Below are 22,562 nucleotides of genomic sequence, written 5' to 3'. Positions count from 1 at the left end.
ACCGCCTCAATAAACGTGTGGCTGGGGGTATTGGGACACCGGCCGTGAAAAACAGAAAGCGTATGCGACTACGAAGTTCCGCCTAGCATTTTAAAAATACCTTATTCCTTATTATTCGGGTGAAAGACGGTTCCTTTATCTTTCCGTTCGGCAAAGTGTCCATCTCAATTTATCGTTTCTTTCGGACCAGGGGATACAATGGGCTTCTAGTATGACGTTCTTCGTTTAACTCTGAAAGATTTCTATTCTCCAATGCTCAAACAATTTGAACCTAGCGTGTAGCCCCTGGGCGTCTAGTATGAGCTTAGAGTCAAGAGAAAATCAATAAAGAGAGGTAAAAATGAAACAATAGAAAAGCTCAAATAAAGTCCAAACTGAGCATTTATTTCCTGATTATTTTTCGTATAACGGTATCATAAATCCACTCGTCAGAAGATGCCAACACTGTGTTTTCCACTGGTTTATTATAAAACTCTACGACTGATTTCGGTTGTTACGCCATCATCATGAAGGACCTGATGATGGCATAATAAGTTCGAAGCATTATATATAACTATATATATAGAATGAGCTTGTGAAAAACAAAAATTTGTGATATTATAATACTAGATTGGGAATCAAAAATCCGCGATCAAAAATTCCTGATATCCACGATTCCCTCTGAAATACTCAACATTAAACTTTTTGTTCAGCCTGCCACATTTTTCTGGAATTTTTGGGTCACAAGCGATATTTCCACCACGCTATTCTATTATTAATTCATTCCTCCAGAATATCCATTGCCTTCTCTGGAACACTATTCCATGTCCATGTTCTCCCCCGTCGTTTCCATCTGCACTGTCCGCAGAGAGATTCTTATCTACGATCACTATTTTAGAGGTTTCTTTCTAAGAATTTCACTAATGATCCCGCATAGCTGAGCGAATGCCATATCCACTTCATCCCCTACATGGAACTTCGGTCATGCATACCTGGGCTACTACAAAATTAATTGGATTTTTGTCTCATAAATAACATCCTAATGCTACCTGCTCACTACCCTCGTTCCATTCTCTAAATAAATGCCTTACCGAAACACTTTCACCTTTATAAATGTACATCGTTTTTGGGTTATTTGCGTTTATTTTTGTATCACTTCCACTGAAGTTTCTTCTCGCGTGCTCGAGCCTTCCTCAGAGTGTAAAGGTTACGTAATGTCGTTACAGTCGTATAATGGTGTTTTGATCACATAGCAAATGATATTACAACAACCAAATTGATGTAATTTTTTGGTAACGGCTGGAGTCCTATCACCCCCCCCTAATTGCGAGGTAGTACGTGGATGTAGATGTAGATCACGGCGCCAGTAAAAAAGGCCAGAAATATGCATTTATAGATTCATGTATAAATACAGTACGGCACACTTTTTACACGCAGAGATAAAAGGCCCAATCGCTGCTACAAATTCCTAATATGCATAGTTTACGGTCAGCGTCAAATTTAATATGAAATTCAAACTCGGTTTGAGTAAATGACTTCTTATGGACGGGTTTGCGATTTCATAGAAACTGTTAAACGCCAACTTCAACGACGGTTTCAAGAGTAGTACACTATGCTTCTTGATTCCGGTAAATTGGCCAAGCTGTGAACCTTCTTTCCAACTTTGCGCAGCACGAATTACCGACACTAGTGTTCATCATAGAGAGACTAAAATTATGTTACAACCCTGATCCAAATTTCACTTAACTCATTTATTTTTTCACAAGAGTATCAACGTTTTACGAATGTATTGAAGCTAGGAGATTTAAAACACGGAATAAGTTGTGAAATTGTAACACCATGATCACTTATCAAGAGCATGGAAAAGGGATAGACCAAACAGTTGAATAAATAATTGCAAAAAATGTAAAGAAAATTCATCCAAGACGACCTAAAAGTAACCAAAACCAAGTGTAACACTATAATCTTGTCAATGATGAAGAATGAGATCACCAGCACGATGCTAGCGATAAAATAGACTTTCCTGAACTCAAAAAAATATCACATAACATTCGACCTCACAAAAGAAAGTGGTTGCTACACAGTAGACTAATAGATGCGTAAGGTCAAATTGTTAAAGTACTAATTCAAAACCTTGGGCCTCTCGCCATTTGCAATAATCCGCAGGACAAATGAAATAATGGATATCCAACCAGATGGGGTCTCTAAATGACTTTTATGGAGAGGGTCGAAGAAGGGAGTCAGATTTTCCCTTTTTTATGGCTTAACGTTGGTAATTGTGCACTCTGAAATTTTCATTTATCATTATGTGAACTAAAACAAAAATGAGTCAAGCTTAAAACCCATTCGCATACAAGACCGCTTCCAGTCATTGCGAGTCATATAAAAATAATTTATGGCAGAACCATGAAGGAGCCAGAATTTGTTAAAGGTGAAAAAGGGAAGTATATAAGTGGAAATACTTCCGGATGAAAAAGTATAAGAGAGATGCAATTTCGCACTCGCCCGGCCTGTCCTCGAATATGCAGCTGGAAGGAAAGCTGGGAGATTCCTCAAAAGTTACTAAGGGCGCATAAAAACCGTTATACAGATGTTAAAGGAATTAGGTTGGGAGCCGCTAAAGGCTTGGAGACCGCACGCTACGCATAGATTGCTTGAATAATTGAGAATAGATTTGTTTCAGAGCCACACGGAGAACATCATATTAGAGCCACACTAACAGGTCCGACAGAAACATTAAATTAAGGGACGGATGGGTATGGTAATTCGTTTTACCCCCGAACAATAAAGGATGCCAGATAAATGCCCGGTGGAACTTGGAGCATTTCCTTTCAACTTGTCATTGGCTGGTGTTCTATCACCTCCCTTCACACACCTAACGACGCAGCTTGTGGAGTAGTATGTAGATGAAGGTAAACATCAGACCGACGGAGCACGGATCGGCAACTGCCAATAAGGATTCTCGTCGGCAACAATCGTGACCCACCTGGTGGAACTGGAATGAAATATACGCCCTACGGTTGAAGTTGGCGCTAATCGTAAAATAGGAATTAGACCATTGCTGTTTCCGCCGAAGTAGTAAAGATAATGTTCGAAGAATCAAGCGAGATGGAGTGGAATTGATTCATAATGAAACACTGACTTGCAATTTTCCACAAAAATAAAATTTAATTCGACTCGAGTTTCGATGTTACTACATCATTTTCAAGGTACAACTGAGAGAGGAGAAATGGGATGGAAGGTCCTCAAGGAGGTGGCTGGAATGGGTAGAGGTGCAAGGCGTGGGGGGGGGGGGGGGGGGGGGGGAGAGTGGAAAATTGAGAGAGAAAAGAGAGTGAAAAACCCTTCAATTTCCAACCTTTTTACCTCCTCTGGTTTTTCCACTCTCCCCTCCCCCCCCCCCACCCCACGCCTTGCACTTCTACGCATTCCAGCCACCTCCTTGAGGACCTTCCATCCCATTTCTCCTCTCTCAGTTGTACCTTGAAAATGATGTAATAACATCGAAACTCGAGTCGAATTAAATTTTATTTTTGTGGAAAATTGCAAGTCAGTGTTTCATTAGTAAAGATAATATTAACCTACTCTAAAATATATTAGCATAAGAGACTTCTGTGGAGGCAATCCGGAGAGGGAGTTGTTCCAATGTAAGAGGGGGTCGAATGAAACGAGCCAGGGAGCGCTGAGAACAGGATCATTATTGAATGTAATCATTAGTGATTGCTGGATCTACATCTACATACTACCCCGCAAGCTGCCTAAATGGCGTGAGGCAGGGAGTGATAGAACGCCAGCTGTTTACAAATAAAAAGGAAGTGCTCAAAGGAAATTACGACCAACATTTATTAAAGTCCTTTATAGTTAGGGGGAAAAACGAATTACCATATCTATCCGTTCGGCTAATCATCTCTCTTAATTTATCGCTTCTGTCGGACCTGTAAATGTAGTGGGGCTCTAATATTATGTTTTCCGTGTCGCTCTTAAAGATATCCATTCTCAATTGTTCAGGCAATCTAAGCCTAGCGCGCAGCCTTCTAGTCTCCAGCGGCTCCCAGCATAATTCGCTTAACATCTGGGTAACGCTGACTGCACGCCCGTAGCAGTTTTTGACGAACCGCGCAGCCTTCCCATGTAATTTATTCAGTTCGCGGATCAAGTCTTTCTGCACCGGATCCCATACGCTTGCTGCATATTCAGGGTGCGGTCGGATGAGTAAAATATTCGGCGAAAATCCTGTCCCCGTGCAACGGGATTAGGGACAAGTGATTTAGGCGCGTTGGTTGGTCTGGTAGAACCAGGGTAACTGCGCCTCGAAAAACTTTGTGATTTTAGTTTAGGTCGATCCTCGTTGGATTTTGCTATAGACAAGTCCCACTCAGCGGTTCAGCCCGAAGGTTGGTTTCAGTAGATGAGTGTAGAGCTCAACCAGACTAAGTCATTGGCATGACGATATAACATATTCAAGGGTGGGAAGGGGCTTTTCCTGGGCCGCCCCGCCCTTCGGGGATTCGGTTCAAGGTTTCTCGAAATGACCCGGGATATGAACACGGGACCCCTCGATAAGAGAAGCCCTGCACCTTACCCACAGGAGAACGACAAGTCGCAAGAGGAATTAGACAATTCAAAAACTGATACAAGGCACTGTTGTGGAATAGATTAATCCCTTACTCAATAATTCAGCTTGAAGGTTGGTTTCGATATGTGGGGGTAAAGCTTACTTCGTACTAGCCACAACAGTGTGATTTCGGTTGGTTTAGTTCGTTTCCAATGCTCACCTCTCATTTTAAGGGATGTCCAAAGTCCTCGACCGAGATTTGATCGAGTGACCCTTCCTTCAGAGGCTCAATGTTCTATCCGCTGGGTTACCACGAAAGAGGCCTGCAAGCTAACGCAAAACCCAAACTCTCACCGTTCAGGCCTCCTCGTCGTTCTAGTTCGTGCTTGGAGGCAACAGGATCAATGAGATGGCCGAGCGAGGCCGTTCGCCCGGTGCTCGTATTTCTAGCCGGAATTCGGCTCTCTTCATTAGCCGCCTCAAACAACCCGTAAGAAAAACGCGTGGAGGCGTGAACAGGACTGCGAAGGAGTTTTCCCCAGAACGAATTCTATTGTGCCTATGGATTGTTTGGCGGTCACGCAGCTGTTCGGGAATGCTTCTTGACAGTACCGGATCACCTTCCGTGTACCTTCGGCCTGATCTTTACCTCCAACTACATATATATACTAATCCGAGAGCCACCTCAATGGACGTGAGGCGGACGGTGTTAGGAAATCAGATGTTTACAAATAAAAAGGGTATGCTCCAACAAAGTTCCGCCTAGCTTTTATTAAATTGCTCCATTCGTCGGCATTTGGTCACTGAGGTTGTCGGAGACATTAGGAAAAAAATCGTGAAATAAAGTAGGGAGCAATCGGGGTATGACCTCTCTCTTTGTCTCTCACACTCTTGTAGATGCGACTGCATTGAGTTTTCTTTCTCGGGTCTCAATTGGCAACCACTGCATCAGGGTGTAAAGTGAATTTTGTGATGAGGAGGCACTCACCGAGTGACCCGGAGGGCGCGAGTCGCATGGGCACCATCTCCGCCTCCGCCACGGACGCCTTCCTCTTGCGCGGTCGCCCCTTCCCGCCCCCGCCTCCGCCCCCACCGAAGAAGGCGGCCCCCGCCACCACGCTGGCGGCCGCCGCCCGCAGCCGCCCCTCCACCTCCTCGCCCCCGTCACCGCCCCCGCCGAACAGGAGCAGACCCTCCGGCCTCGCCACACCCTCGAGGGACGCACCGCCGCCCCCTTGGGGGCCGAGAACGTCGCCCCCGCCCCCCGGTCCACCTCCACCGCCCCCGCCGCCTCCGCCTCCTCCTCCACCGCCACCACCCCCGCCCCCACCCAAGTACGGGGGCGGGAAGAGCAGGGCGTAGTGCGGCCTGCAGTAAACGAGGCCCTCGCGCATGCCAAAGTGCTCGCCCTTGGTGAGCGGCCTGTCGCAGGTGGCGCAAGTGAAGCACTGCAGGTGGTAGACGGCCTCCCTCGCGCGCATCACCAGCTCGCTCGCGGAGATCCCAGCGCGGCATCGCCCGCACCGCTTCACCGCGAACAACCTACGGGAGAAATGGAAAAAGGCCATCAAGTTATGCAGTGGAATCGAATCTCGACGTATTCACAAAGATATCTGTGCAATAAATACAGAGCAGCACTCTATGGACCACCGTGAACAACCTTAGAGAGAAATTAAGAAGAGACCGTAAGGTTATGTAGTGTAAGTGAAATGCTAAATTCGAAATATGCATAAATATATTCATATAATATATGCACTTCTGCATTGAATTTTCAAACAATTATAGGGGTTTTTGAAAACTGTCTTCGGCGTTTCCTGTGGAACTGCTACATGATATCTACACCAGGGGCGCAGCTAGGTATTAAGTCTGGGGGGTTCCAGGTGAAACTAATATTTGGGGGTATATCATACCCGCCAGGGTAAGCGGGAGGTGCGGGGTCCCTCTCCCAGAAAAAATTAAGATAAATGGCTCAAAGTGGTGAGTTCTACGGCCTTCTGAGGATTTTTTTTTATTAATCCTCACACTATTCTATAAGTAATAACAATCCAAATAAGTAAAATAGACTTCACTTAAAAATTTCTCTGAGCTCTATGGGAGAGGGGGTTTATCCCCCAAAACCCCCACCTCGCTGCGCCGCTGATCTACACAAACTAAAGTAACTAAGATGTTGATCCATCCTATATTTGAATCTCACCTAGTTTGGAGTGGAATTTATCTATGCAGGATCTCTAAACGATAATACTTGATTTGGGATAATATTGAGGAAGACCGCAGAAATACGGGTAAAATTTTTTAGCAGCATAATGTAAGGTTAATCATAGTTAAGATCGATACCAAACCGGTAGATTTCGTAGAAGTACAGGTTTAACATGCAGGAAGTCGCAAATAGGAAGTCAAAAAGCGAGGAGAGCTAGAGAAATTTGGATGATGAATTTCTGTGGAGATGAGCAGAACAACCTCTCACGTGGAAAAGTAGGTGCTACCAATTGAATGGTGAGGAACCACTTCAAGGACTAGAGTGGAGGGTGAAATGCCATTAGGAGCAAGAACGGAGATATCCTGATTGAAAATGAAGACAAATTGAAGAGACGAAAGGACTACCTGGAATATTTGCACGAGAGAAATAATCTTACACCGAAAATAATTATAGAGGATAGTGAAGTCGAATATGTTGATATGGGATTCAATCTTAAGAGCCAAATTCGGCGCCGCAATGAAGAGTCCACGCATGAATAAAGCACTAACCATATTCCTTCTGAGCTGGTTAAAAATGCAGGAGAAAAGATCTCAGCTCTATAAAATCATTTGCAACATGTACAAAACAGGAAGCGTGCTTAGGGACTTCGAGAAGAATATCATCGTACATGACTCATGCGTCGAAGATGTAGGATAGAGAATCACCTACAAGAGAATAGAACAGAAAGAAAAAGAGTTCTTGGATGAAGACCAATTCCGATTTACTAAAAACAAGGGCACAAGGAAAGACATTGGACCTTCGCCTGCTCGTAGAGAAGATAATGGAAAAGAAAACGTCGGCATTAATCGCGTTTGTGTATTTAGAAGATTCTTTAGATAAGTTAGACAGGAATTCAATGTTCGCGATCATGAAAGTAATTAGAGCATTCTATAACGACTTGAGAGTTATCCCCCATAGATACATAAACTAAGTAAATGTGATTAAATATATATCCAACTGCTTAGAAGCAAGAATAAGGAAAGAAATAAGACTGGAGTGATCCAGTGATTTTTTAATGCGTTCAATTGAGAAAGCCATCAACGAAATGAAAGAGAAGGCAGTAGTAGTCAAAATCCACGGTGAAAAAATTAGTATGCTGCGATTTTCCCATGAAACTGGAGTTATGGCAGAGACAGAGAAACCTGAAGAAAATTCTACTGCATATGAAAAACATAATGATTACAATCAAGCAGAAAATCAATTCCATTAAAACAAAAATATTGGTCTGCAGTAGAAGAGATGAGGCGAAGGCCAACCTGAAATAAGTGAGCCATAAACTTGAAGAGGTGAAGGAGTATTGTTTGTTACTTGAGAAGTCGCCCAAAAAGCTTCGTTGTTTACTCGACGTCAAAAAGTACGATGGACGAAGCAAGAAGGAAATAGTCAGTGTAGTAGCCCAAGAGCAGAGGCAGTCCCTCAAAAAGAGGAGTCGTCTTACAGGTTTACGGGCCGTATTAATACGAGGGCCGTTTATTTTTCAACATCCGATGGGTAATGAACAGGAGACGAAGCGATTGATTAAAAATTATTTCATTGCTAAATGTTGAAAAAATGTAGAATCTTTTAGACATACTCGCCTCGGCGATTGAGGAATTGGTCGTGCCTGTGGAAAAGCTTTGCTATACCTTCTTCATAGGATGTTGCCGCCAATGACTTCCTACGAATTTTGCCTTTGCCCTGAACCTCATCGCCTGTTTTAAAACGTTTCCCTCCGAGCACTTCTTCATTTCAGCGTAAATATGGAGGTCACACGGCACTACGTAGACATTGTATGGCGGGTGATCGAAAATGTCCAATTGAAATTGCTCAAGGAGCAGTTGGGCTGAATCAGCGCTGAGATGACGGGCGTTTTCGCGGATCAGAACACTTCCATAAGTCAGCATATCTCTTCTTTTGTTTTGAATGGCAATGGACGTAATATTTCACATTGTTTTACCCTCTAGCCACAGTGCATTAAAAGAATTCTCTTTTATCGGCATTAAGGCCCAGACATGTCAATACTGAAGCCGTTCGGCGAGTTTTCTCTGGCTGTCGCTCCGCAATGCACACTTGGCGGGAGAATCAATTGAGGCAGTGTAGTTAATGAGATTGCTACTAATCTTAAACTAACCACTTACAGCCTGAAATGACTTGAGCGTGTGGTGCGGAGGACGCGCAATTGCCCTATCCGGACAGTGCCCGCCTGTCGCTTGTATGGTGTTCTTGATGAGCGATCGGAGGTTGAAAAAAACCGCCCTCGTATAAGCGTGGAAATCAGGAAGAATTTCATTTAGACCTTTATTTGGAGCACACTCCTTCATGGTACTGAAGAATGAACGATGGCAGAATAGAGGGAATCGAGGTGTATGGCTTTCGAAATGTAGTGTCATAGAAGAATGATGAAGATCAAATGGATAGATCGTGTGACATATGCGGAAGTTATAAGAAAAGCAGGAGAGAGAAGTCTTCTGAAAACCTCAGGAAGAAGACGGGACAATTTGATAAGACACAGTAGGAGACACAATGGAATAATGGAAATTGTCGTTGAAAGACTGGAAGAAGGAGAGAACGGCAGAGGCACGCTTCGGATGATGTACACGGAGCATGAAAAGATTAGCTGTTAGGAGAATTGAGCGTTGAGCTGCGTCAAACCAATATATTGAATACTCCTGATGATGATGGCGAATGTACTCTATCTCTCTCCTACTTGACTTCTTCTCTTCTGAAACAAAACAATTGCATGATAGTACATCGGAAACCTCCCAAAAAATATATCGGTATATAATGGCAATCTCCTCGATTTATTATACGATAGTTCCTAATTCATCAGAGTCTATTCAAAGAGGTTCACCATCTTTGCAGACAATATTGGGCTGCTTCATCTCGGAAATTGCAGTCATCCCAGGAAATAAAATAAATTTGAAATTTAAATATTTAAGTGATTCCTACAACACGGCTCTCCTACTAGGTACTTTTAATGCCGCAGTCCTCTCGGTGCACCATTAAATTTCCACTGCTGGCTATTTTTTCAACTCTCTACCATAAAGCAGTAAAAACCAAATTCCCACAAGAACCTTGTTAAACGCCAAAGATCGAATACTATTTTAACGCTTAAAAATACGAATCCTGCCAATTAACATGGATGGCTGACAAATTACTGACTAATGTAAAAATTTTAGACTTTAGTATCGGAAGGAATTGCCGTGAAAAACTAACTGATATTGGAGCCCGAATATGCTGATAATTACCAGTCAGGTGTATTTTAAAGTAATCACGCTTCGAAGCTAATTTTTGTGGGAGACTACGAAACAAGCTGCCAACAACGCAAGTCGATATTGTGGCACAGGGGACTAAATTGTGATCACTGAGCCAAAGCCGAAGGGAACTCTTTCCTATTATTCAGGGTTGCTCATTATTATTGGCTGCATACATGATCGGCACAGAAATATCCAACATTGGATCCTAATCCAGTGACATTATTTTTTTTAACACGACAGGCTTCTTATGGGTTTATTTAAGCGTTGAAACAGTTTCATAGCTATCATCCTTTTTTCATCGTGCGAAAAGTGGTATAGTCCTCAAAATTATTTGCCTCTAAGCTTTAGCAGGAGATCTGAAAAAACTGTTTCAGGTGAAACGGAACTACTATTACGCTCCCGAAAGAGCAAAGCCATGTCTTTACATTGCCCAAGAAAACCGAGGCAGAACAAATTATTTTATTCGCGATGAATTTCTCCCCCTGCTCTTTTATTTTAAATTTCATCATATTTTTTTCCGAACATGAAAGATAATTGCGGGACTCCACAACTTGCGTGGTTAAGGGATACCGTGTACAAGAAAAATGAGAGAACATTCGAAGCGGAATTATTGAGGCGTGAAAGACGGCGAGGGATAAGTATGCATACATACACGCAGAGAAATTTGAATTTTGTCTCGTAGTCTTCCGTAGCGTTCAGAATTTGTGGATCTCTCCATTTCCCGGGTTAAACGCGGTGAAAACGCGAGAAATTGAGGGATCCAGCGTATTATGTGTCTACAAAAATTTTACTTCTCTAGATCCTTTAAATAGGAAACTCTGGTAAACTATGTGTAGGGCTCTTTAGTTTTCTCGAATCTCCGATATCTCGATATATGCAGTTTTTAATGGTATAGTAAGGTCGGAATACCACTCTGAGTCGTGCAAAAATTCGCATGTGAGGGTGCGAATACTATAAGTCATGTAATAAAAATTGCAAAAAATATGATGCCGCGAAAAAGTGTATTTGCGAAAACCCACAAACACTCATAGCCCAACGCGTAGGTAATGGGTCAGCATGAATGTGGCCCGCATTTTAACCACGGTTACTTCACAAGCGCTATTCTTAGGATTTTAGGTAAAGAGGCGTATGTAAATTCACGCAGAAAAATGTTCATTTGAACCTACCACACTGATCCTGATTGAAATCCTCTTGGGTAGAATAACGTGAATCATGGTTACAACTACGAGAATCCGAGCTCTTTTTGCCAGATTCAGTCTAGCATTATGAACCGTACGTTGGGCAGCGGCTGCCCGGTTAATTTTACCAGACCACGTCTAGCCTAGATTCAATTAATACGTAGAGCTAGTGAGTGTACCACGGTCATTTTTTTAAATTTTGTTCTTGAAAAAAAACGATTACCATAAATTGTAGTATATATAACCAGATTACTTTCTACAGAACGGTGAACTAATTGTTGCCATGAATCTAGAAGGTTCATATATTCACTGAACTATAGAGTAAGATATACTCGCTATCAGGATCTATTTTTAGGAGGGGTAGAAGGAGTAGAAAAATAAGATCATGATTCTATTTTTTATAGCTATAATTTCTTTCGTTTCGATTTAACCTGATGACTTTCTGGTAGACGATTTAGTAATTGTAACCATGCATAAGGTTTGTTCATATTTTACTGAACTATGCCGTAAAATAGAACCAGGATCCTAACAATAATTTCTGCCATTGTATCTACTGATGAATTGGCAAAAGATTGGAGAGGGTCCTGAACGACAATAATGACACTGAGGACACCCCCAGCGTGTGTGCATGCTTCAGTTGCCCTGGATCCGCCGAAGAGGCGAGGGTGCGCGGATGAGAGAAAAAAGAAGCGGGTGGGGAAGGGGGTGAGGAGGAAGGGGTGGGGAGGGCGCTGTCATGGCGACGCGAGCCGTAAACAAACTCTCGCATCTGCCGCACCTGCCCACTTGCAAACACACGCCCTGCCCCGACAAGTGCTCCAACTCCCCTCCACCCCCCCCCCACCCTCCACTGACCTCCTCCTCCACCACCCTGGTGTAGGAGGGTACATCATTATAGCTGCCTGCCATTGTCATATCACTCCAGTGTTTACCCGGCAAATATGAGTGCAGGGACTCGCATAATTTGAGCAACGCGAGGGCCTCATTATGACAAGAAAGAATGCTCGCCGGTTAGGAAAACCATCGCAGGAGTAGAAAAAATAAAAAATAAACAAATATAATTTCATACAACCAACACTTTTGGCAGTAACGCCAACAGACATCCATAACACACAGTTTCAATCGCGATGAAGGATTTAATTCTTTCCTGGAGAATTCAGGCACTCTTTTTCTGCTTACGTTTCGACGAAATATTTTCAATCTTCCTCAGGGCTGGTTGATGAGGCGGAGGATTGAGGGGAGCAATCGGTCCCAGTAGTCCCGGTAGGATAGAGGGAGTAGGCGGAGGAGCAGTTTAATCAAAATATTGGTGAAATGATATCTTCTGGCAACGAAGGTAAACAAGGTGGCTCCTGAATAATCACTCACCAACTTCACCAACCAGAGCTGAGGTAGATGAAACAATATTTCATCGAAAGGTCGGCAGAAATGGAATGATTAACCCGGTGGGAATCCCGGGAGACATTCACAGTTTCCAATGAGTTATACACCTGATATTAGCCAAATATTGGTAGAAACTAGGCTTGTAGAATTTATTTGAGTGTGAATTGTAAATCACTCCAATTAAAAAGTAACTCCGTGCACAGTCACATGCATGTGTGCAAAATTATTTACACCCAGGTGAAATTCGAGATGAAAAAAAAACATTTAGCTTTGCCGGTATTCGATCCTGAAGATACCGAGAGCCGGTCATGCATGAAAATGGTTTTGTCACATGTTATTTTCATTGATAATTCCACACTTTGTATAAAACAACCTGGATATACATAAGATTAATCAAATATATTGGTGAAATGGCGTATTCTAACAACGAAGTTAAACAAGGTGTATCCTGACTATTCACTCAATTGGCATGATACCCATTAAGCCATTCAGAACCTCGCCAGCATTTGCTTCCCTCAATAAGAATGGGATCTGGAGATTACAGCAGATAAAAGGAAGTTAGCTTTAATCTCCTTGCTATTCCCGCAGTAGAAACTGAACAGGACTCGGCATAAATCCTAACACCCATTTTTATGAGCACTTAAGGTTGGAAGCCTCCTGGAAGCGTATCGGCGGTGCACAGTGCTGTTTATTTTCAGGCATAATTCCGCTCACAAGAATGAGTAGTCGTAAATTTCCAAAGGAGAGAAGAGATGGAAGCAGATGGGATATAAAACAGGGCAATTTCATATGTGTGTGATGAACTAAATAGATGAGGGACTGAGGTGATCACACCTTAAGATTAAAACCTTCAATGGTGACATAGATTACAACAGAGAACACGAAGTAGGTTTGGATGTAACTGTATACGTTTTAAATAGCCATAGTCGGTTGAAAGGGATGTGTTCATATATAACATCAATGAGCTAACTGAAGTGAAGAGATATTATGGCAAACATTATGCTCCACTTCAAATTTTCATGCTGATATCAGTCCTTTGTTATATTCTAGAGACTTACCGGGTACTATATTTATCCTATTATAGTTCATAATGAATGCGATAGAGTTAGAGTTTATTTTCCCCGCAAAATTTGCCAGTTATCAATGTTATCTTGTAAAACTGAGTGGTGTCTGTGAGTCTGTCATTTACTAAATTTTCTCAAAAACTACTGAATCGATTGAAAGGCAATTTGATAGATAGATTTTTGGTATACCCGGCTCACACATCACCTATATAACAACGACGTTGGGGTCCTGAAAGGCCCTAAAGTAGGTCCTTTACACAGCAATAACATGGTTGCTCTGGAGGAGAATATGGAGGCCATACAGAGGTTTTCTCATTCCCATTTTTTTAATTACTTAAGATTGAGATTGATGGTTGTAAGTTTCAAAGTCAAACTATTAAAAATAAGTACTTTTCTCATAATTTCTCTCCGTTTGCTTCCAACATTATAACTGTATGAAAAACTGCTTTTATAAGTGCAAAATCATTCAAATTTTCTCTTTTTAAACATAGTGCCTTTGAATAATACCTAACCATTGACGTGGAACATGTTTTCTTCGATTTTAGCCCGTTCTTAACAATCGATAAACGCCCTAATGAATATTTAATTCTTACGCATTTCATATGCCATCATATGGATGCTATTAACAGAAATCTATTAATTTAGACGAAGAAAACGATTTATTGGCATTCAGTGCTTGGTTATTCATTCCTACATAAATGCACGAAAGACCTTTATTTACGGTTTGTCTGACTTAATTTTACCATCGAAAGTGTAAAAATAAAGTAATGGTTTTGAAATAATTTTTATGCATGAGATAAAAAGGGCACTATTACGGTCACGTTCCCGTGGAGTTTCTTTAGGAAACGCTAAGAACCATTGAATTGGAATTCTACCCTAATAAGGTAAGGTAATACTTTGCCATCTATTTGGGTCTAAAACATTCCTGCTACCATATTTGGTGCCTCAAAACATTTCAGAATGGCATTTTTCATTAAATTAACGAGTGTTTCCATCTAATTACAACGACATATATATAAGATATTTGTGACATGAACTACTAATTATCCGTCAGTTAATTACTAAGCAGCAAATAATAATGGACTGATTTTTTATTATAACATGCTCTGTCTTTCTTTTATTCCTCGAATAAGATATCCTAAAGGTACCCACGCTGATATGTGAATATTATTATACAGAGGTTGCTGCTTCGTGTACCCTCTCACCCTTAAAGTTCTATTAGTGTGCCTATCACATTCAGAAGATTTTACGGTACCTCTCAATCGGTGTGTCATTGATAATGCTGATGCTAATTTCTAATTACCATCCGTTGAGATTTCCACCCTCAAAAAATTTTAACGTCTTGAAGACTCTCGTCTAATTTTCATGAGAGGATCACATTGCATTTAATTGACAGTTCTATCTTCAAACGATGAATAATATTTATTGAACACGCAAAAACTGAAGCGAAAGATGAGCAGAGTGCATGCCACTTTAAATGTGAGCTGATAACATTCCCACAGTTCAGTTTAAGAGCGTAAAATGTGATCAAACTACTTAAAGTTGCCCGCTATTGAATACATACTTCATTTACAGTAGAGCTGATTTTGACACAAAATTAATTCAGTATACCAATCACTCCCGAATGCGATGATTTAAGAATATGTGAACTATGGGTGAAGGCTCTACTCACATTTGTATTTTCGGGCACCGTTTCAATAGTTGCGGACGAACTCCGCACATACTCGCGCAAACGTTTCCTCAGATCATCTAGTACGCCGTCACTACTAATCCCAAACAGTTCACAAGCACTAATCGCTTCCGTTTTAGACAGATCATTAATCCAGCTCGTTCCTTCTGGTACCTTGAATGCCATGATTACCACGATATCCTACACTGCCACCTCAAAACCACGCTCTGCTACCATTGAACTATGGGTGAAGGTGGTGGCAGTAAGCAGGCAGTAATACATTTTAAAAAAATGCAATTTATTGCCACAAAATGAACTTAAGACAAACCATAAACCCTGCCAAAAAGACGACCACGGCACACGGAACAAAGGAGAAGGGGTGAGGGGAATAATTTGGAAAGTGGAAAAGAAAGGGCTCCCAAGCTTGCGTAGTTTGGCGAATCTGGTGGCGAGGCAACCCCGGAGCGGCGTTGAGGTGAGAGAGCACAACATGCCACAACGGACGAATCCCAAAAAAGGCCCGGGATCTTCTTGCTCTCCCAAATATTTAGGGAGCCCGCAATTTAATTGCTTCCGCAGCGACGGACTTGGACAGTCGACCGGCTAGGGCTAGTCCGAAAACTCGGGCTACGCCCCGCAGTGAGGTCGTACTTCCACTGCTTACAATGGGCTGTTCTCGATGTAATAGAAGCTTCCCACGGATCGGAGCCCCAGTAGACGGCTCATATGAATTAACACTCCTGAATATGATAATTCCTGAAACTTATAATTATGAAGTGAATGAATGGCTTGGAATATCGAAGTTGCCTCTTTGATGGCTCTTTAGAATAATAAAATCGTTCAATATTAAAACCGTGAGTTCCTAAAAAGTGAGAGATGATGTAAAATTTTGACAGAAATTAATTCCAAATTAAGTCTTCACACACCAAAATGAAAAAGAAAAGGAAAAGCATCAACGAAGAAACGCAAAAGAATGTACTTAGTTTCCAAGATAGTTAAATAAAAGTAATGACTGTTTACCAATACTTCACATTATCACCCAGGATAGCAATTGAAAGTAAACGTAAGTCAAAACCAGTAAAATTTCAATAGTTTCGTTCTCAAGAGCGAAATGTAGAAACGAAACGAAATGGATTTAAACCCGGGAAGCTAAACTTAGGGTCGAAACGAAATCGGAGTGAAAACTACTGCGGGTCGAAACTAAACTAATACTCTGGGACGAAACGAAATACAGATTATGTTGCGCATCGGAGGGACCACGTGCTTCACCTTCGAACAGTTTTGTTTCGACCCTCACACCGAGTACGAAGCATGGTTGATTAAAGTAGAGGTTCGACCGATCGCCATTTGATGCCAGGGACACTCATATTTTTACCACTAACAGGAGAAAGGTGAGCGCGAACTGGCTGTTCAATTTTTAAGCTCAACGCTTTAACCTCTCTACATGTATGTTACTCGTAATGGGTCGAAACTATTCCCCCTTATCCCCCTCCACTCAACTTCTGGGATCCAAACTTAACTATGAGCTGCGGAGTTTCAACTAATTTAGTTTCGTTCTTAGGAGTAAATTTTCGTCTCGGGTCGAAACTAAAATCCTTGGTGATTTTAATTTCGTGCAGGAACGAAACTAAACCTCGGCCTCGTATTTTCGTTTTCCTCCTTGCCATCCCTGGTTGTCACCCTCCGCGCATGTAAATAATGGTTTTATAAAATTTACCTCTCGCGTCGCTGACGGGCAAAGCAAAGGGTCCTAGTTCACAGAAAAATAAGCTATGAGTAGACCTCAAATTTTAAAATATATTTGCGGCTATATATTATATACCCTTCCAAAAATTACAACGCTAATTCTTGGAAGTGCAAATCAGGGATGCCGACTCACAAAAAATATTGGGGGGGGGCCCAAACCGGGATCTTACCCCGGGAAATTTTATAGGTAGTGAGTTTTAAATTTTAAAGCATTTTAGAAGAGTCATATGATCAACATTAGAACACTAATAACTCGAATCTCGATATCGGCACTCCAAACATTTTTTCCTAACACTCATGACGAATTTTTGAGGGGACTCGGGCCCCCTCAGGCCCCATGGAGTCGGCGCCACAGGTGCTAATACCATATTGCAAATATGAGTATTAATGGGTTGCTCGGTGCATATCGCCGCGGAGCAAATATTGAAAAAAATTAAATGCGCACCATTTTGCGAAAAAAAATTAACTTCTACCGAATGTACTGGAGACTCCTCTATACGGTCTCATTGGTATCACCATTAAGCGTTGATGGATGGCCGGTAACACGTTGTATCACGCTTCCCTATTAAGTGAAGCGCTAATGAAGAGCGTGCAATCATTTGACATTCTGCTCAAGATAGAACGCCAAGTTGCGGACGGTTATTAAAGACGAGCTGCTATCCGATGCAAGTATATCTATACCCACGCCTTCGCCGCGCGGTATCTGAGCGGGCGAGAGGGGGGGGAATTAAAGAGCACGACCATAATCGGCGCATTCTTTCCGCCTCCGTGATGGGTACTTAGCGCGCTTCCATTGTTTTCCAGACGACGACAGCAGCAGAAGCGCGGGAGAAGGTGCGAACCGGAAGGAGTCGGCTGAAGGGCTGTCAAAGTGTCAGCGGACGGCGACGCAACGCCGCCTTTCACGGGACAGTTGTGAGGACTTCATCGGTGGGAGAAGGGGTAGGTGCCCAGTATGGAAACGACTGCCACCGCACGCCCCGCGCACACTACACGGCTGCGGAGGAGAGGGCGAGGGGGACGTGACTTCTTTTGGGGCGCATGACAGATTAAAAAAAAAAAGAAAAAACGATGGCGCACGAGAGACCCTTTAGGGAAAACTCCCCGTGCAACATATTTTGCATTGCTAGGCCAGTTATGGAGTGAGAGCGAAGCATGCTTCGTATTAGGCAAGACATGGCGGAAGGAATTCACATCGGGAGCAAGAAAGCTTGCACTTTTCAAAGGGTTGTTCGCTAGATACCCTGCTTGTTCCATCAAAGCATTTTAAAGTAGGCGTACGTCGGTTAGATTCAAGAAAAAACTCACAGCTGATGAGATTTAGAAGTTAGACACTCGAAAATTAAAATGGCCTTCAAATATTTAGTTATATCAGATCCTGTGGGAAATTTTATCTGATAATCTCGTCCGTCGGCGCAAGTGGTGAATCATTTTTATGGGCTTTTGGATTTATTAGGATAAGGAATCGATCAGTTCGGTACTTCAGTTTTCTGTTTCACCGTTTATTGAGGTCAGAACCGGAACCGGCGCCAAAAAGAATCGGTACCGAAATAGTTGGCGAAAAAATAACAGTTGGAATCCTGTTCATTCGTTTTAAGTTGAACAACTGCTATAAAATCCGTGATATAAAAAATGATGCAATTAAGTTGCGACTAATGAGTTAAAATGAGAACTGTGAAACGCTAAATTAAAAACTGCTTACAACGATATTTTCCCGGAACGTTGGTCTTGTTTACGTCATTCAATTGATGCGGCCAAAGAAAGTTATACGGCCAAAACAAAAACATCCCAAAACACCGGTTCTGGGAACTGATTCTCGGCTCCTGTTCCTTCTTTACCACTTTCATGTGCTAATTATCAACAGTATTCGGCGTTCGGTAACCTTTGTCATATTTTTGCTAATTGAATGATCGATGGAATGAAATTGATTTAATTGTAGACGAAATAATAATTCAGGTAAAATTATAGTCTTCAACTTTTGCTAATTTAGCGTATAAAAGTGCTATAGAAGAAACAGAAACGAATGACCGATGTCTTTGGGATGATTAATTGATCAATTAATTAGAAGTTGTAGAACAGAATTACTGAAATTGAATTTTATCGTAGATAAACTCAATATTCAGGAAAAAATGTATTTGGCTGCACTTTGTGCTAATTTAAGAAACGTAAAGGAAACGGACCCAAAAAATTGAACCGACTAAACCTGCATAGGGTGGTAACCCATTAAGGTAATTTGAACTATTCATTAGATGTACCCATTGTTCGCTACAGAAGGGTCGGCAATATTTGGCCTCTACATAAGAATCCCCCGTAGCCAAAGGAATCAAATTATATTGGTCAGTTTCAGATCCACCCCTAAAGACGGGTAGTAGCAATGATCGGCTCACTAAACCAAACCGGAATAGGCGATTCGATACTGAAAAAAATATTCGTTATTTTATTATATACCTGAGTTTATTCATAGATCCTCTAAATAAAATATTTTGGTTATGACCATATCGATCCGATTCCCTGGTCTAAAAAATTGTATACACGCGGATGATAAAATACAAAATAATAATTTCCCGTCGTACAAATTTAAGAAATTAGGCCGTAATATACGTTTTAAAAAAGGAGACATACTGTCGGAATGGAAGAACCCATTGGGTTCTTTCATAATCATACCTTCAATTCAGTACTACCTCGGGCCCAGCGTTTCCTACGGGTACTATGGTGTAACATAGAAGGCATTAAAGATTTTATTGAAAGAACCTAGTCCACTGAGCTATGTCCAAAGTTCAGAACATTGAATAAGAAAAACTATCCCACAAATATCTCCCGACAACAAATTCGGTGACCATAATTTGCATACGAAGTATGTAAATGAAAATATTGTACCAATAAGCTGATGTAAATGTAAAATATTCAGGCGCAGAACTTGGATTTAAAACTTATAACTCAAAGTGAGCATGCAAAATAGCCAATAATAATTAAAAACATTTAAGTATGAACTCCTATACTTGATGTGGTTGGTTGGCCGAGTTGTTAAAATCCAACAAACCTCGCCACCTACCGAATTCGCAGCGATCTTCTCCCAAATATAAATTTTATGTATACTCTGCAACTACTTGCCATAAAGAAAAATATTAATATTGTTTATTTTATTGCTATCCTTGCACATTAATTTGCTTGATTTATCAGGTATCGCTTACCTATAAGTATCACTCGGTAACAATCAAACGTTTGGCACTACTCTATTCCAAATAGTAATTCCAAATGAACAGGAATTAGTTGCTGAATACCTCAGTTCCAAGCTCATGGCCCACCATGCGATAGTGTGATGATTACCATTTGGATTCCTATCTCTGCCTTCCACTTATTCCAACATGCTGACCTAATACATGTTCAATCATTTTTGAGATTCACATCCAGTCAGACTTGTACCATATCCGCAAGCTCTTCCAATCAGCATTTACTTTGATTTACTCCAAGGATTAAGCCGCCATGATAAAATATTTGGCTTATCCGGAATTCTGACCCGGGACTCCGGATTGCCCGTCAGGCGTTCTAGCTAATCCGGGTTTGAATCCCGGCGAAGCAAAATATTTTTTATACTAAACTTCATCCTCAAAGTTAACATTCGCACCAGTGCACGTGATTGCGTTCCAAGTCACTCGTTCCATGCAGTGTTTGATTTTATTTTCAATAAAACTAGTTATAAGGTGATAAGACCAAATCCAGGTCATTTAAACGTAACCAAATTCGCATAATCCCATTCAGAATGATGAGGGCAGCTGGACGACCCATCGAAGCCTTTAGAAAGCAGTCCACTACAAAATCAAAGGGAGCTGAAGAGGTGTGGGAGAGAAGGAACGGGCTGGACTGCGAGCTTCCCCTCGCTAAAGTGTCCGACGACGAGCGATGCCCATAATGGACGCTTTTTTTTAAATATTCGAGAGAGGAAGAGAGCCCGGAAGTGATTCGCGCACTCTCCCGCCCCCATTCTATTTCCCCCTCTCGGGCCATTCTTCGACTCGAGGACGCCCCTTGCCTCTTCGCCCCGGGCGGCGGGGGCGGAATATCGGGTGGGAACGGATAAAGTGATCGAAGGGGCTAAAACGGAGGGGGGGAATATATATATATACGCGACCCCCACTCCCCCCAAACCCACCCACTCGCGAGTCGTGAAAACATAAAGCTCTTTAACTAATTCATGTGCGCCCTCACTCGGAGAGAAAACAAAAAAAATCTCCTCCTCCTCCTCCCCTCTACTACAGCCTTCCCAGCTCACTACGCTATTGTCCTGGAGGATAGGGGAGAGGGGGGGGAAGGGTAGGTGCGGGGGTGAAAAACGGCCGAGTGTGGGAAAAAAGAGAGGAAGAAAAAGCTTCCCTCCTTTACTCCTCCAGCCTCTCCTCCCCCTCTCTGAGCAAACACAACCACCCTCTCCCGCTTCGATGTCCTCAGCGGAACGAGGACGACAGCGGAAGATGACAACAACAGCAACAACAACAACAGGGGCTGCGAGGAGACACTCTTCTCTTTCTCTCTCTTATATCTATCTCACTATTTTCTCTCTCTTTTTTCTCCAGAGTGTGCACGGAGTGGAGGGCGGAGTGCGTTTGAAGGGGCGGAGGGGGAGGGGGGGCAGTTGAGAGGGTGCTCTCGTATGGAGCGACGAGAGAGGAGGTGGAATGGGGAGAGGAGAGGAGGGGGGATATGGAGTGGGAGGAAGGGACATGAGGGGTAGTGTTCGTTATGATATTCAATCGAACTTTCCTCGTCCACTTTAATACCTTATTTCAAGAGGAGGGCGTCATGAAAATTGATACTTCTAAAAATTTAGTATCGAATACGCAAGTACATGCTCATTTGAACAGCTAGGGGAGCATAACGACCAAGTGGGTAGTGTTCGGCCTCTGATAAAAGGGTCCCGAGTTTAAACCCTGGGTAACGTCTTAGAGTAAGGGAGCAAACAGCTCACTACAGACTAAGGCCGAGTTCCAATTCAAGTATAATACCTAAATATGCACCATGTGCCATGTAGTAACTCGAGTACTACAACGGGGCGTACTAAAAAACCGAAACGTACGATCGAAGCGCTCGTTCACGGATGCGGCCAACCACGAACTATGAACCAGAACAAATCGCTTAAAGCGGCGTCATGCTGGACGATATGCATAATATTTACTGATAAAAATGGTAATTTCTACATAGCTGACCGTCTTAGTGCATTTAAGCGTAACCAATGGAATCATTGCGTCCGTAGAGACGCTGAGAGGAATTACTCGGCAGCAGGATGGAGCATGAAAAGCGTTGAGGAAGACCATCAATTTTCATGTATTACGCTACGATGCATACATTATCAGTGCATTGAAAATAAAACAAAAATACGACAAGAGAATACACCCACTTTAATTTCGAAACACTTTTTTAAATTATTAGCGGGCGTAAATATAAACGAACGCATGGAATTCAACCAAAAAATCGTCTTTCTATTCCAAAAATTTGATGCCTACACACACATCAACTAAACA

The 22,562-nt window shown here is 42.2% G+C and overlaps 1 protein-coding gene across 1 annotated transcript in view; it reads right to left on the bottom strand.

The window, feature by feature from the left end:
• The window catches only part of LOC124157628 (LIM/homeobox protein Lhx9-like), a 49,766-nt gene that overhangs the window by 5,036 nt on the left and 22,168 nt on the right, over positions 1-22,562 (bottom strand). The window contains exons 2-3 of the mRNA XM_046532530.1: positions 5,871-6,076; positions 5,523-5,612 (exon numbers count right to left, since the gene is read on the bottom strand). Coding sequence (XP_046388486.1) covers positions 5,523-5,612; positions 5,871-6,076 — 296 coding nt within the window. The remainder of the gene's footprint in view (positions 1-5,522; positions 5,613-5,870; positions 6,077-22,562) is intronic.

Source organism: Ischnura elegans, chromosome 1 (genome assembly GCF_921293095.1).
Source record: "Ischnura elegans chromosome 1, ioIscEleg1.1, whole genome shotgun sequence".
Taxonomy (NCBI): Eukaryota; Metazoa; Arthropoda; class Insecta; order Odonata; family Coenagrionidae; genus Ischnura; species Ischnura elegans.
Note: the sequence above shows the minus strand (reverse complement) of the source record. Positions and strands in the feature narration are given on the sequence as shown.